Consider the following 13,972-nt stretch of genomic DNA (forward strand, 5'->3'; position numbering starts at 1 on the left):
GGCGTGCTCCATTCCCCAGACGGGCCACTCCCTCTCTGACACTTAAAATATGTAGAAGAGCATGCAGGAAGTGCATGGACTGGCCAACACCCACTGTTACCAATCTGAAAAATTCAGAACACTCTTTGAAAAGGGTTAGAAAAAAGAAGTATTGTTTTCACTGATCACGTATTAAAATAAATATATTTGTATTCCCATTTGCAAAATGACATTATAATAAAACATGTTAAAGAAGGAAAGCAAGACCCAAGCGTAGCATAAAAAAAGTTTATTTGGGTCCTAATATGTCCGACCCAAAACAATATGAATTAAGAAGATAATTCGCATCAACTGCGATAGAAAAGGGTAGTTCAGTCTTCCTCTATCGAGGTTGAAACCCTCTATGTAGCCCTCCCCTTCCTCTGAACCCACCCCTGTCACCCCTGAAATTTGGCCGGTTTCTTTCTCGCCCCCTGTCTCCGCCCCTTCCAGCATTTGGTCCTCCACGTCCGCCTCTGGGCGCTCCGCCCCCGCGGTCGGACTTCAGCTTGACGGGAGATTTGGGCCGCAGCCTCTCGATCTCCTCGGTGCAGCCGGACAGGTAGGATTCGGGCAGAGCGAAATGCGACGCGTATGTCTCTGGGTTGAAGTTGGTGTTTGTCAAATTGGGACCAACCGTTAGCCAGCCTGGACGTCGAAGAAACCAACACAAGAGGATGAGTGAAAAGAACGAGAAAAGTGGGCGAGTTTGGGCGCATTCGATTTTACCTGGTCTGATGGTGGAGTCTCGTCCGAACAAATGCAGCCGTCTTCGGCCCAAACAGAAATGCTCAATGATGTGAAAGATCTCCACGGGCTTTTCAACATTTCCCATCTCTGGTTCTTCTGTAATGATTAGGTCAATATCCACATTGGCATGGATAAAGTCTCCATCCGTACTTCTGCGGACTGTTCCTTTAATTCCCATCAGGCAGTGCTCCTAAAGCATATATATGGCATAGTGATGAGCTATTAGCTTCACTTTACATTACTGAGAAACCACAAGCAACTTGCCGTTTGCCTCAGAATATAAAGAAACTTCAGAAAATTAAGAAACAAACTAATCCAAACAAACTACTAGATACCAGCCCTTCTACCCCTATGCCTGCTTTTCCTTGTTGCTATTTGTAGCAGTGTTCCCCCGTCAACGCATCATCTTGTTATTTTTTAGCCACCATCCACAAGTTAGATAAAGGGTTAAAATGCTCTCTGAAGTATTAAGATATCAGACATGAAAAATGCAGAATGGTTGGTTTCTTTCTTTTGTAGTTTCAGGATAATCTAATATTAAAAAAAGAAAAGACCATATAATGTTGAATATGGATTTTATCATTTTAATAGCAGCCCCACCAGTACATGTGATAGGAATCCTTGAAATGTGTGTGGGGTTTGGAACAGAAGTTGAGAACATATTTGTGTGTTTTGTCATCATGGCAACAACACACAAACACATTTCGTAATTAGTTTTATGGTGACCATTTTGTGTCTCATTTTTGCTGCAAGATTTCCCAAGATGAAAACAAAAGACACATGAAATAAAGGCTGATTCAGAACATTAGGCTGCAACATTCTGGTCTGCATGAAAAGAAATGGCAGCTGTGGCGCTTGTGGCCGGCAGTTTTATCTTTGCTGCATGCATGTCTCATTTAAATAGGAAATTTGCAATAGTCAAACTCGACATACAATTATATCCCTCACAGGGACGTCCAAGTCACTTTAGTGTGGCAAATTTCCATATTTCTAGAAACTCCACTTAATCACATGCATCTGGGATCAGTTTCTGTTTCATAACAAGACAGGAGACGAGCCAAATGAGGTTAAACCAAATGCTGTGGGTTTATGTAACTGCACATTTCACGTAGCGCAGAAAAACAGTTTTCCCTATTACTAGTTCTGATCGGCCAAATATATTCAAGAACTTTATTTCTATTCTTATATTCTAGATCAATTCAGAGATTTTGTTTGGCATTTTTAGAATTATTATTTTCCACTTTTCACCTTGGTCCTCTGGAATACGGCTTTTGGATCCAGGGCTTTGGTCTTGCCAGGATTGTTCTTATTGGTCTTGATCCAGCAGATGTCCTCACACCTCCTGAAGCCCCATTTTCGAAGGCACTGGAACCAGAACCAGCCGTTAAAATGTACACATGAAAAACCCAACGATGTACGACAAGAAAGCTGCATGTCATTCAATGTACCATCAATCCGTCTATTACGAGGGTGTCAAACATGTAGGCCGGGAGTTTGACACCCCTGATCTTTTATTCTGTATCCAGTTTAAATTAATTTTTAAGTAAAGTTGAAGTTAAGCTGCAGTAAATGGACATTATTGAAGTGCAGTGGTAAATTTGACAGTTATAGCATCTGTTTTAGGAAAAAAAAGACTGGGAGTGATTCTGTTTGGTAGGTTATTTATTTATTTAGTGATGTCACGCAATTATTTTTTCATGCAATTAATTAATTGCGACCTGTAATTAATTAAATGAATTTTAATTGCAAATATTTTTAACCAAATCAATCCTGTAGAAAATATTTTCATTCAAATTTGTGACATGATGGCACAGTAAAAGATCAACATATAACCAAAAAGTGGCTTTATGAAGTTATTTTTTTCTATTATAACAGAGTTTTACACCACCCAGGGGGCTATTCTTCCATTTCAAACAATTAATAAAAATAACATAAGAATCAAAATGCTTAAATTTACCAAATCAGAAAACAATAGGAAAACTTTTCAGAACAATTTAAAACAATATTGACCACAAACTTCTTATTAAAATCATAATATATATATATATATATCGACATACTTTATTTCCCAGTGTATCACAACAGCATGACGATAGAGAAGGCATGTTTCTTTAACCATGGAAAAAGAAAGAAGATAATCTAAGGGGGAGAAAATGACACACAAGGATGTGACAGCGGAGGACTTAAACTCTTTCGATTGTGGAGTTTGTTTCCTTGAAAGAAACTTTTGCGTCATCATCTGGACAAAACCATGTGGGAAACGGCGAACTTTTCCTCTGAAATTAAGCTTTGTTTATTTTGTTGTGACGATAATAACTTTTCTCAAGGAGGAAATAGCAAAAGCAGAGTGCGCACTACAGTCAGTTACCATGACAACACGACGCACCACATTTTAAATAGTCCGCCTTCTGTGAAAAACTATTCAAACTTAAAAATATAACAACACTGAAGTTCTAATATTTCATTTACCATTTAATTTTTTGGTATAATTTACTATGGTATGAGCAGGATAATGCTCTTCAATGTGTGCATTATCAGACATGAATGGACTTGACAGAACCCGGAGATTAATGCAATAAAAAAAATGTGTTAAAATGTCCAATTAATTAATTACGATTAATAATATTTGGACACCCCAATTTTTTAGCATCTCACTTCAGAATTTTCAGAAACATTTCTAATACATAAAAGTTAGTATTTTCATGTTTTACTATCGTCATCTTCTCTATGGGTTTGACATTTTATTTTGACATTTGAAATCTCAAAAATAGTTCAAACCGTGCCACTATATTTACTGAAATAACATGAATACATTTAGTCAATAATAACGCAGGTCAAGGCATTCTAAAAATGTTTCTTTTTTTTTTAAGCATGAGGGTGAGGTTATGATTCCGTCTCGCTGATAAGCTCTAAAGCCTCTGCGTCACAGTTATGCCAAAAGTCAGTTCTTTGTTATTTCCTTTTCTCTGCTCGGTTGACATGAAGCTGTTTTCAATAGAGCTCATCACATGGAGATGATGCTTAAAAGGTCAGCGGGGACACGTCATTTTCATACATTCCACTCTAAGGGATCTGTCAACAGCTTTACTGAACAAATCCAAGGACTCAAAGAATTTCAAAGAGGAATAAATAAATGTGCATGATTTAGTACTCAATAAGGAACCAGGAAAAAAAATAAAATAAATAGTTCCTGTTTATAACATGGTAATCATCTCTTCTCATAACAGGTGTGAGGTGTTCTGTGAATATATTTGAACAGTGTTACCATTCTGCCCAAGTCCAGTCCCTCCCCGGAGCCACACCAGAGGAAGACAAAAGAGCGCAGGTCCGATATCTCCTCAATCTCCAGTCTCATGATCTGCAACAGGACAAGAGATGGACATGAGATTGCCCTAAAGCTGCAGGAAATAAAACTTGCAATAAATAAATACATAAATAAATATGAAGGATACGAAAAATGTGGACGCGTGTTTTGAAATGTACTTCTTGCATATGAATAAGAGATTTATTTTAGCTATAACATTTGTCATATATGCACTTGAGTAGAATCAGTCCAAAAACTACCATGTAAAAAAAAAAAAAAAACAGCCAAGCATACATCATCCCAGGTCCAAAAGCGCTCTGTGTGGCTGATGCCTGACTCTCTGTAATATTCCTCTAAAGGTGGCTCAAGCAGAATCACATCAAACTGGCTCTTCAGTTCCCGCAGGTCAAAGTGCTCGGGATCAGCCTGGAGGTACCTGAAAACACACATTCCCTGGGTAATTCCCACCAAACAGCTCACAATGAACATTATAGGTTAAAAGAAGTGTGCAAAAGGTGACATTTGTGTCACCGTATCACATACATGGGAGGGGTGTTGGTGCTGGCGATCAGCTCGTCTTTGAGCCTTATCAACTCCCGCAGTTTGGGGTATTCTTCAAATCGGTCGGCCAAACCTTCAAAACCATAAGTGGAAAGTCATCAAAGGGCATACAGACAATGATTGACACTCAGAAAGAGGTAAATACGCACCAACGTCTCTTATGAAGTTTTGTGGTCTGTGTCCAGTGTCCACAAAGTGTTGACAGTAATCATTGTGAGGGTTCAAGCTCTGGGTACCCTGAGGATGGCAGGGAAAAATAGGAGAAAGGACGAAGAAGAAAAAAAGTTAATAAAAACACTTATTTTTGCTAATCCTTTCACAAATTTAATGTGTTCATTTTTAAAGCTGTTGTTCAAAACTTCTCAACTAATAATTCTATAATAAAAAGTCATTGCTGTAACTTCTCAGTGGTTTTTATTTAGCATCTACGCTAAAGAGGAAAAAAAATATCTAAACTCCATTCACAAGGTCACAATTTTATTCAGTTTCTGATTCAAGACAATTTGATTACTTATTGATTTAATTGTCAAATTTCATTTCGAAACCTATTTTGATTAGCTACGAAAAAGGTTTTTTAATTATTGATTTTAAAAGAACTAAATTCTGAGTTGTCAAATTTAAAAAAAACTAACAAAAAAAGCTTTTCTTTACCTTTAGCTCTTGCTCTAATTCTTCAAAAGAAAATCACCAATTTATTAAATTTATTTCACATTTTTAAGCACAGATCAATACATTTTCATTTAGCCCTTAAATCCTCCACTTGTTACAAACTTGCCTACAGTCAGTATGATAGTCAAATGACATGATTTCTTGGTTGCACGGCATTTCCTATTATTCAAAAATATTCTGACAGAAACAGAAAACGGGTTTCTAATAAAAACATTGCATGTTCTGAGGGACAGAAAAATGCGGGTGTTAGCTTGTTTTAAACTGTTACCGTGGCCAAAAACAGAGTATTTAATTTGTTATGCAAATGAGAACCAAATGGTCTAGACTTTTGAGACAAAGATTACTATGTGGACAGGGCTTTGATGCAAAGACACTCAAAAAAAATGCTCTTCATCTGTCAAAGACAACTGTTTAGGTCAAGAATTTGCGTAAACTGCTTGTTTTAGCTAAAAACTACAAATAACCAGAACATGCAAAATGAACAGTCAGGTGCAGTTTCAGAATCACTACCTCAAAGGGATTGTATAACAAAAAGCTTTTATATTCAGATGGTTTCCCTGTCATTGTAGGCTTTGCATGCCTGCCTGGGCTTTTTCCTCATCATAACCCTTTGGACCGATGCCCGACTGGTTCCTAAGAAGTGAAAACATTTGCCGGCTTCAACCCCAAAATTAGGCTTCCGTGTTCGGCGCTGCACAAAGAGTGAACACACGGGTTGATGATGCGTGATTCATATGGCTTTGTTTGGAACATACCGAAGGCTACGCCCGAGCTTCAGAGAATTCACCTGTCAAAGGAAACTCGTCCTCCAGCTTTTGATAGGTGGCTAAAAGGGTTGTTTATCACAAGCTACCTGCCAAGTCAGATGTGACTGACTCATTTGAACGTACAGTTCGTGTGATACTGACAAAGCACTTTTCTCCACAACATTTTTTTTAATTATTTTAAGTGTTTGCAACAATTGATCATTTTATCCATTAAACTTAAAATAGGCCTGGATTTGGAGCAGCAAAACCAGCTAGTCCTTAAAAACAGCCTTTCCCTTTGAGCGCAGTTTTATCAAGCATTCCAATGACAAAACGAAAAAGGTGACCAATCCAGTCCCCTTTCTCTGCTGTAGCTGATTTTCATTGGTGGAACACACCTGACCCAAGTAATCAGCAGCAGATGGGACAGGGACGTCTGAAAAACCGGAAGGAGGTGGCCCTCAACGAATGTGATTGGACACCCCTGAATTATAAACACTTTTACACATTTTTACTCAACTTTTTAGATGAGAAAGTTGTTTTCTATGGACTCTACATTTGCTTTGTAAAAAAAATAAAATAAAGAAATATATGTTTTATTTCCTTTAAGATATATAAAAAAAAGTGAATTTAAAAAGAACACAAACCTGTTGCGTGCAAAAAGATTATTCACAGATGTGTTTGAAAATTTGCAAATTTACTGAAGAATGGAAATTTAGTTCCCTGAGAAAGAAAATGTGTTTGGCTCCATGAAACTAAATGGCAGACAAAAATATACATAAACAAACAATGCCATAGAAATGTTAGCTAAAGGAGCTGAATTCACAAGTAAAGAAGAAACAAACAAACAAACGTTCTATAACCTTTAGGAAAGTACTGGAATCTTTATACACTTCCTCGTAGGGAGAGCTCTCATCTGGCTGCTGCATTTCCACTTCATCCTAAAACAGACAAACAAATATGTTTAATGTATTACAAAAGTCATTTAATAGAGAAAGAAATGCATTAAAAAGTGTAATATTAATAGCAAATAAAGCAGACAATGGGATGCACTTGTGGTTGTAGATCTTATCAGTTAGTTTGCATCTCAACATCACAAGCAAACAAGAGCGTTGGCAGGCAGAGGCAATACATTTTGGTGACGTAAAAACATAGCGAATGACACAGGGATTGACAAAACAACTGCTTGACACAAGAAATAGAAACCTGACAGTGTTTTTGAAGTAAGGCATACCACGTCAAACATCCCACATTAAAATGACGTGAAATTTTGCACAGACGGGAGGCAAAACGAAAGATTCAAACTTCCAATCTGCGCAGTTGTTGCACATTTTAAAAATTCTTAACAAGCCACTGACTGTTTAGTTTGTTTGTTTTTTTCTCCAGAATACTAAAAATAGGTTTGGCATCATAAAGGAGTTCTGAAAATATATAAAGTAGGAGTAGGGCAAGACTTTCAAAGAATTGGAACTTAAACAGAAAGCTTTTTTTTTCTTGTTCTACTTTTTTCTGCATTTTTACAAGATGCAAGTATTACAAGTACTAGTACATATCACAAATATACCTCAAAGTCATGCACAAACAAGCTTCACATTTTACATTTTTGTTACTATGCTTTTAAATCAGATCAATGCATCTTTAATGCAATTTAGTTCAATTTATGGAATACAAAATAAGATACATTTTTATGTTTTTAATTGTTATAACTAAAGTATTTTTTTCTCATTAGGTTAATATTGAAACTGTATTTCAAAAGAGTACAGACTGTGAGCTAACGTTACACCCAAACAGGATTCTGCAGATATAATTTGTCTACAAACTGCTCCTTGGCTTGAACTGTCCAAAGTTTATATAGCTTCATTGTTCACCCTGATTTAAAGTGACACCCAGCATTCAGATGTTATTTAATATTACTCATATTCATCTCCTAAATAAAGCGTTCAGTCAGGATCACCTTTGCAAAGTATAAATGAGTACTTATATGTGTAATCAGTAATGCCAAATACTGAAAAACAAAAACATAAATGAATATATACAGTAAATAAAAGCGGATTTAGAACTACAGCTGTAAGATGGAGATGCAGTGCAGGTTCACAGTCGTCATAACGGTCAGAAAAAGCAGTGCTCACTTTCTGTTCCTCCACATCCTCCTCTGTGTCTTCTCCCTCTGTCGGAGCCTTCCTTTTGGAAGAGGGGAGCAGGCTGTCGTATGAAGCCCTGCACAACACAAATATTCACGATTAGCAGAAAGATCAATGCGCCAAACTAATCAAATAGAAAATGTTTTGATAGATTAGCCTTATAAATATACAGATTTCGTGCCGATATTATTTGGGGTTTTGTGATTTCTGTGGATGGATTTGGGGCTACCTGCAAGTTTCCCTGGTTTCCTCGATCTCCTTTAACTCATCCTTGCTGTGGAGGACAGCTCCGATGCTGTCTGCGCTCTCTGCCCCCAACTGTGGGGAGATAAGACAGAATATTTAATAGAAAACAATGCACATACTGCCAAATACGTAGATAACTCATAACTTGGCATTGCAGAGATGTGAATACTATTGGGAGAATGGTGCAAAGTGGACACCAGATGAAATAATTCGTTTTTTAACCTAAACTATCAGCATGTTGATATTAGCTGATTGTTTGATAGCTACTTGCTATAACAAGGATCTGTGTGTACTTGCCTGTTGGGCTAATAGTTGCCGTCTTAGTTTTTGCCTCTCGCGGATCTCTTGAAGCCTACTGTTCATATTTTCCCTAGTAAAAACCCTGCTTTTATTTTGTTATTATTATTTTTTTATGAGAAAATGCTTTCTTTCATTGAGCATTAATAGCAAAAAGCAAGCAGCGGCTAGATAGCTCTCAAAAGATCTCTTTAGCCGCTAAAATCCCAAAGGGGAACGCTCGTTATTTACCTCGGCACATCTGAACCAAGTGGAGTTTATCTAAATTGTAATGGACGTCGATAAGATTTTATTTTGTTTTTTATTTTATGTTGTTTTTTTCTCCTTTTAAAGCTCATTTGACTTTAACTTTTCAGTAAAGAAAATAAACTATGGAGTGGAGCCGCTTAAACACACGAGAACCGGAGCACGCCGGTGAAGTTACGAATTAGCACAATTGTAACTCGTCGCGTATTGATGATGTCATCGTCAGAACGCATGTGTTTGACGTTTAAAACTTGGACAACAAGCTGGTGCAGCGTTTTAAGATCTGCAGTGATCTTTTCCCCCCTCTATGGTCTTCACATGGGTCATATAGATTGATTAAGCATGCACCTGTTCTACAAATTAACATATAGAAAGTATATCGAGATTTTAAAAATCAGATGCCAATAATTAAGATCTTTTAAACTTTTCTGAAAAACGTTTTTAGTGGTGTTGTCGGAGGGGTGCAGAGAAGGGGTGTGGCTAGGAAATCTGATATAGCCACCCATAAAGCTTCATTGGCTGCCTTTGTGGTCACCACGAGATACATTATCTTTTAATTGATAGATGATCAAATCCATCAAGCTATGTTTTCTCTGTCGTGAACAAACGCTGAAATACTGATTAAGGGTCTGTTTGATTTAGGATCAGAAGCAGCTTTACCCCTCATTTTTATTTATTATTTTTTTTCCTGGGGTTGCCACAGTAAATCACCGGCTTCTACACTATCCGATTCTCTATTTTTCCCACTTACACCAACTACTCTCCATTATGTCTGTAAACCTCCACGTTGTCTGTCCCTACATATAGTTCATTTCTACCAGCTCTAACATCAGCATCCAATTTTTTTTTCTTCCTGGAATTCATTTACCTCGAAATCATCCAATATGCTATTTTGATGTTTTCATGTATGATCTTATCCATCCTCATCACTTCTAAAGAGAATCTCAACATCTTCATCCTTGGTACCTCCAGTTCTGCATAATCAGAGCCACTAAAAATAACACTGCCATTCTCACCTACTGAGTCTAAAAACTGATTTCTAATCAGAACATTTAACCAATAAAAGAGCGTTTGAAATATGGGGATATTTAGAATAAAGATTTACATATAAAGTGGAATAAGGATACCAATCAATAAGGAGATTTGCAAGTAGGCCTATGACATATAAAATATGTATTGATCAATCCACATTACAGTAGTAGCCTATTATATATATATATATATATATATATATATATATATATTTATTAAAATATCAGATCATTGAGCATTTTGCATATTTTAATTTAATACATATTTCAGTAAATTAATTTATTGGTAGAACATTTTCATTCTTATTACCAATATTTCCGTAAAATCTGTAGCCAAAAATAAAGATTAAAAAAATGCAATAAAAGACACATTTTGTGCAATAAACTAGGCTACTGCAACTGCAGAGTTTTAGAACCTTCGCATTTACTATTTTGACCACTTGGTCTTCATTAAGATTTGCTAAGATAATGCAACTCAGTTTTGCCAGTTCAGTCAATAAAAAAAGTAAAAATCCTAAACTACTGTCATTGTGGATTATGGTGTTAGTCATTGAGGAAGTGTTCTGCAGCTAAATAGAAAATTAAAAAAAGACATAAAATTAAACTTAGGCTATAGTACAACTGCATAATGTCAAATCTGTTCATGCACCCCTAAAGAAATGCAAATAATACAGCAAAATAAATGCTTAAATGGGTCCAATAATGAATGAAAATAGGCTATGACACAAAAAAGGTTCAAAGTGGGTTATATTGCTGCATATTTGCGTTTTTCTATTGTCATAGATACATTCATGATCATATTAATGCAGGCTGCACTGCAGATTTCTGTTCTGCATACATCTGTGAATGCATCGGTGTTAAAGGATTTTTTTTTCCTCCTTGGAGGGGTGCCTGCTCAGCAAGCCACGCAAAAGCGGTTCCATCGATCTGCGTGGGTTTTCCTAACGCGGGGCTCAGTCCCGTCCCAAAGCGGCGCGGCTGACATGAACCCGTCAGCTGATGAGTAGCTGACATTTCCCCCGTTATCAGCGGCTCAGAGCTGTGGGACCTGAACATGCGTGTGGCGTTGCTCGCGTCCATTATAGCCGTGATTCTGGCTGCGAGTGTCTGTTATTCCAGCCGCGTCTCCTCCTCGGTCCTCCTGCCGTTCACCGACTGCGTTCGGAGCCGCGGGAAGGACGGCTTTTACCGGGGATCCATAGACGTGACGGAGTCGGGCAGCCGGTGCATGAACTGGACCGAGGTGGCCGGATTCGAGGAGCGCCATCCGGGCAAAGGGATAGGAGAACACAACCACTGCCGCAACCCAGACAGCAGGCTCAGACCCTGGTGCTTTTTCAGGAACCACAAAGGCAGGGTAGACTGGGGGTACTGCGACTGTAAACAAGGTAAACACACAGGCCCGCATGGAATTGCGTAAAAAAAATCTGAAATTGACAAATATTTATTCAAGAAATATGGGCAATTTTGATTAAAAATATATGCAGAAAAACACATGCACATTCATTATTATTATTATTGCGCAAAGGTGCAGCAGAACGGCTGCAGATGTTGCAAAGGTGTGCAACTTTTGTGCACAGGATTTGGCAGATGCACGCTAATTCTAATGAATCGAAATTATTTCCCGTGAAGGCTGCATGCTACTGGACATCAGAAACTAAAAGAAAAGTAGGCTAATTTGCATCTGCAGCAACCATTCAGTCCACGCACAAAGATGCACAAATATTGAAGTCATAAATGCAAATGCAGTTCCATTGGGATGTTTTCATTTTTGTCTTGAAGTGAATAGTTTCCAAAAAGGCTGCATGTTTATTGCAGTTGCAAGCTTTATTTATTTACTTTTAAAGCTGTTTTCATTCTTTCTCAATGCTTAATTTGCAAGAACATTTTAGCCTGCAATGTTTCTTCACGCAAGTTGGAACATGCAGCTGCTCGAAAATAATTTATCAAAGATTTTTTTGGCTTACATATGGCCTAAAGGCAAAAACACTGCAATCATAACGGCTACATCTAAAGCACAAGTCAAAACATTTACAACAAAAACAAAAAAAGTTAATTTATTACATTTCTTATATCTTCTTGTTCATTTGGGGTTTTAAAGCTGAACAAATATGAAAAATCGACAGTAATTTCCAGTTAACTTGAGAAAATGTTGAACCATAATTGGACAGTTTTGTAAAATTATGCTAAAAAATGTTTGAGCGGGCAGGAAAGAAAATGCAAGTACAATGGAGGAGATTTAACCCATAAAAACCTGGTGACATCAATGCAACAGAAAAATGTCAGTGGTTCACTTGTTCTGTGGTATGCTCCACATTATTTTGATTTTAAAGGGAAAATAGGGTTTGGGTTCTTACGGGTTAAATTTGTTAATGAACTTCAATACTTCTGTGTCCACAGATCTGCTGACAGAAACCTAAGTATAGAAGATGTTTGTGCTGCTTCAATCGTCTTTCTAAATAAAAATACAACTAATAGTTCATAAGGACTGAACACGTTTGATTGCATGCATTTGCCTAAAAGTTGATTCTTTCACATTTTTGTGTCTCAGATTCTTCTCCTCAAACTTTTCTTCCACCTCAGGCTCAGTGCGCCTGCAAGGAGGGCGGTCAAAGCTAGATGGCAGGGTGGAGGTGTACCTGAGTGGAGTTTGGGGGTCTGTGTGCAGCAATGACTGGGGGGATGAAGACGCCGCCGTGGTTTGCAGACAGCTTGATGAAGGGTGAGAGGCCGAGCACACATGCGCACACTTGTGCTCACATGTGCACTGTTTGCTCTGCTCTGCTTGCCTGCTCTTCTCACTCGTGCCGTGAAACACAGGTGCAAGTACGCTGACCATCTGCCGCACAGATTTACCAACTGTAGCGGCTCATTGAGGCCTGACGGAGTGAAGGGAATGTCATTGAAGTTAACCACACTTACTAACCTTAAAGGCACTTCCCTCCATTCTCTGCTAAGTCTTTGTACTTTTCTGTGTGACCCTTACATTCTTCTTTTATTCTCTCCGGAGGTTTGACAAACCTTTAGAAGCAGGTATTTTACAAGCTCCTTCTCTTCCTACGGCTCTCCGCTTCACACTGGGTCTATTAGTGGTCTCAGGATGTCGTCATATCGGCTTAGGTCTCCAGAGAAATTTGCAGACAGGCCCTACATATATCAGTGTTCAGAGTAGGGTGCAGTCGTTTGAGGAGTTGTGCTTTCAGCAGACAACAGGGACACACTTATTGCACATGCTGTCCAACACCTGCGCTGGCCTGCTCTGTGGCATGAGGCACAGCTTTCGTGTGCATTCATCCCAGCATGTGGACAGGAGTCAATAAACTCTGCAGTGGAAAGGATAGAGGTCAAATGTTAGCTGGAATTCCCACTGATGACTTACACATGCTTCATGGTTGAAAACTGCAGACTTTGACGGTTCTGTATTTGGACGTCCTGATCAAACAAGTCATTTAACAGGCTGCCACTATGAATGAAACATCTGCTTTACTATTGGCTCAAACTCCATTAGAGTTTTTACTGTTTGCGTTTTGTATAAAAACTTCATTAAGGCCTACATGCATGTGTATTAGTGTCTCACCAACTGTCAATATCCTTCCAGGATCTCAGGTCGCGCTCGTGCAGTTCCTCTATTCCGAACAAGCAAGACCAGAATCCATTGGAAGGAGGTCCAATGCCAAGGAGAGGAGCCAGACTTGCTCCATTGTCCCAAGACTACCTGGAATGGAGAGGAGTGTTTGACGGCTGCAGCTGTCACCTGCATCCAACAGAAAAGTAGACAAATCTTATTTGAAGTAATTAAATTCTAGACTTGAGATTTTCATGAAGGAAATTAAGATAAGTTGTTGTATTCTCTGTGAATCTGCTACTTTTTTTATGAAATGTGATCTAAAATTGATGGAAAAAAAAATTGCACCATGTGTTTTTTCTATTGACTGTATATGACAGCTGGACCGAGTGACTCCT

At 38.2% G+C, this 13,972-nt stretch overlaps 2 protein-coding genes and 1 long non-coding RNA gene across 3 annotated transcripts in view; 1 reads left to right on the forward strand and 2 right to left on the reverse strand.

Annotated features, from left to right (window-relative positions):
• Positions 1-253: 253 nt before the first annotated feature.
• Positions 254-9,400, reverse strand: mettl14 (methyltransferase like 14). The gene is made up of 11 exons (XM_024290180.2): positions 8,733-9,400; positions 8,419-8,507; positions 8,178-8,265; positions 6,912-6,989; positions 4,783-4,870; positions 4,616-4,706; positions 4,367-4,508; positions 4,034-4,126; positions 2,017-2,133; positions 748-958; positions 254-666 (listed from the first exon to the last, which is right to left on the reverse strand). The coding sequence occupies exons 1-11, from the start codon at positions 8,796-8,798 to the stop codon at positions 362-364; spliced, it is 1,368 nt and encodes a 455-aa protein (XP_024145948.1). The 5' UTR covers positions 8,799-9,400; the 3' UTR covers positions 254-361.
• An 826-nt stretch (positions 9,401-10,226) lies between these two features.
• Positions 10,227-13,972, forward strand: part of prss12 (serine protease 12) — a 32,039-nt gene continuing 28,293 nt past the window's right edge. The window contains exons 1-3 of the mRNA XM_024289555.2: positions 10,227-11,397; positions 12,593-12,731; positions 13,608-13,780. Of these exons, the coding sequence (XP_024145323.1) occupies positions 11,064-11,397; positions 12,593-12,731; positions 13,608-13,780 (646 nt within the window). The 5' untranslated portion in view covers positions 10,227-11,063. The remainder of the gene's footprint in view (positions 11,398-12,592; positions 12,732-13,607; positions 13,781-13,972) is intronic.
• Positions 10,740-13,716, reverse strand: LOC112157076. Its single transcript, XR_004948186.1, has 2 exons — positions 13,587-13,716; positions 10,740-13,332 (listed from the first exon to the last, which is right to left on the reverse strand). It is a non-coding gene; the product is annotated as an uncharacterized LOC112157076 (long non-coding RNA).

This window comes from Oryzias melastigma, linkage group LG1, assembly GCF_002922805.2.
Source record: "Oryzias melastigma strain HK-1 linkage group LG1, ASM292280v2, whole genome shotgun sequence".
NCBI classification, from domain to species: Eukaryota; Metazoa; Chordata; class Actinopteri; order Beloniformes; family Adrianichthyidae; genus Oryzias; species Oryzias melastigma.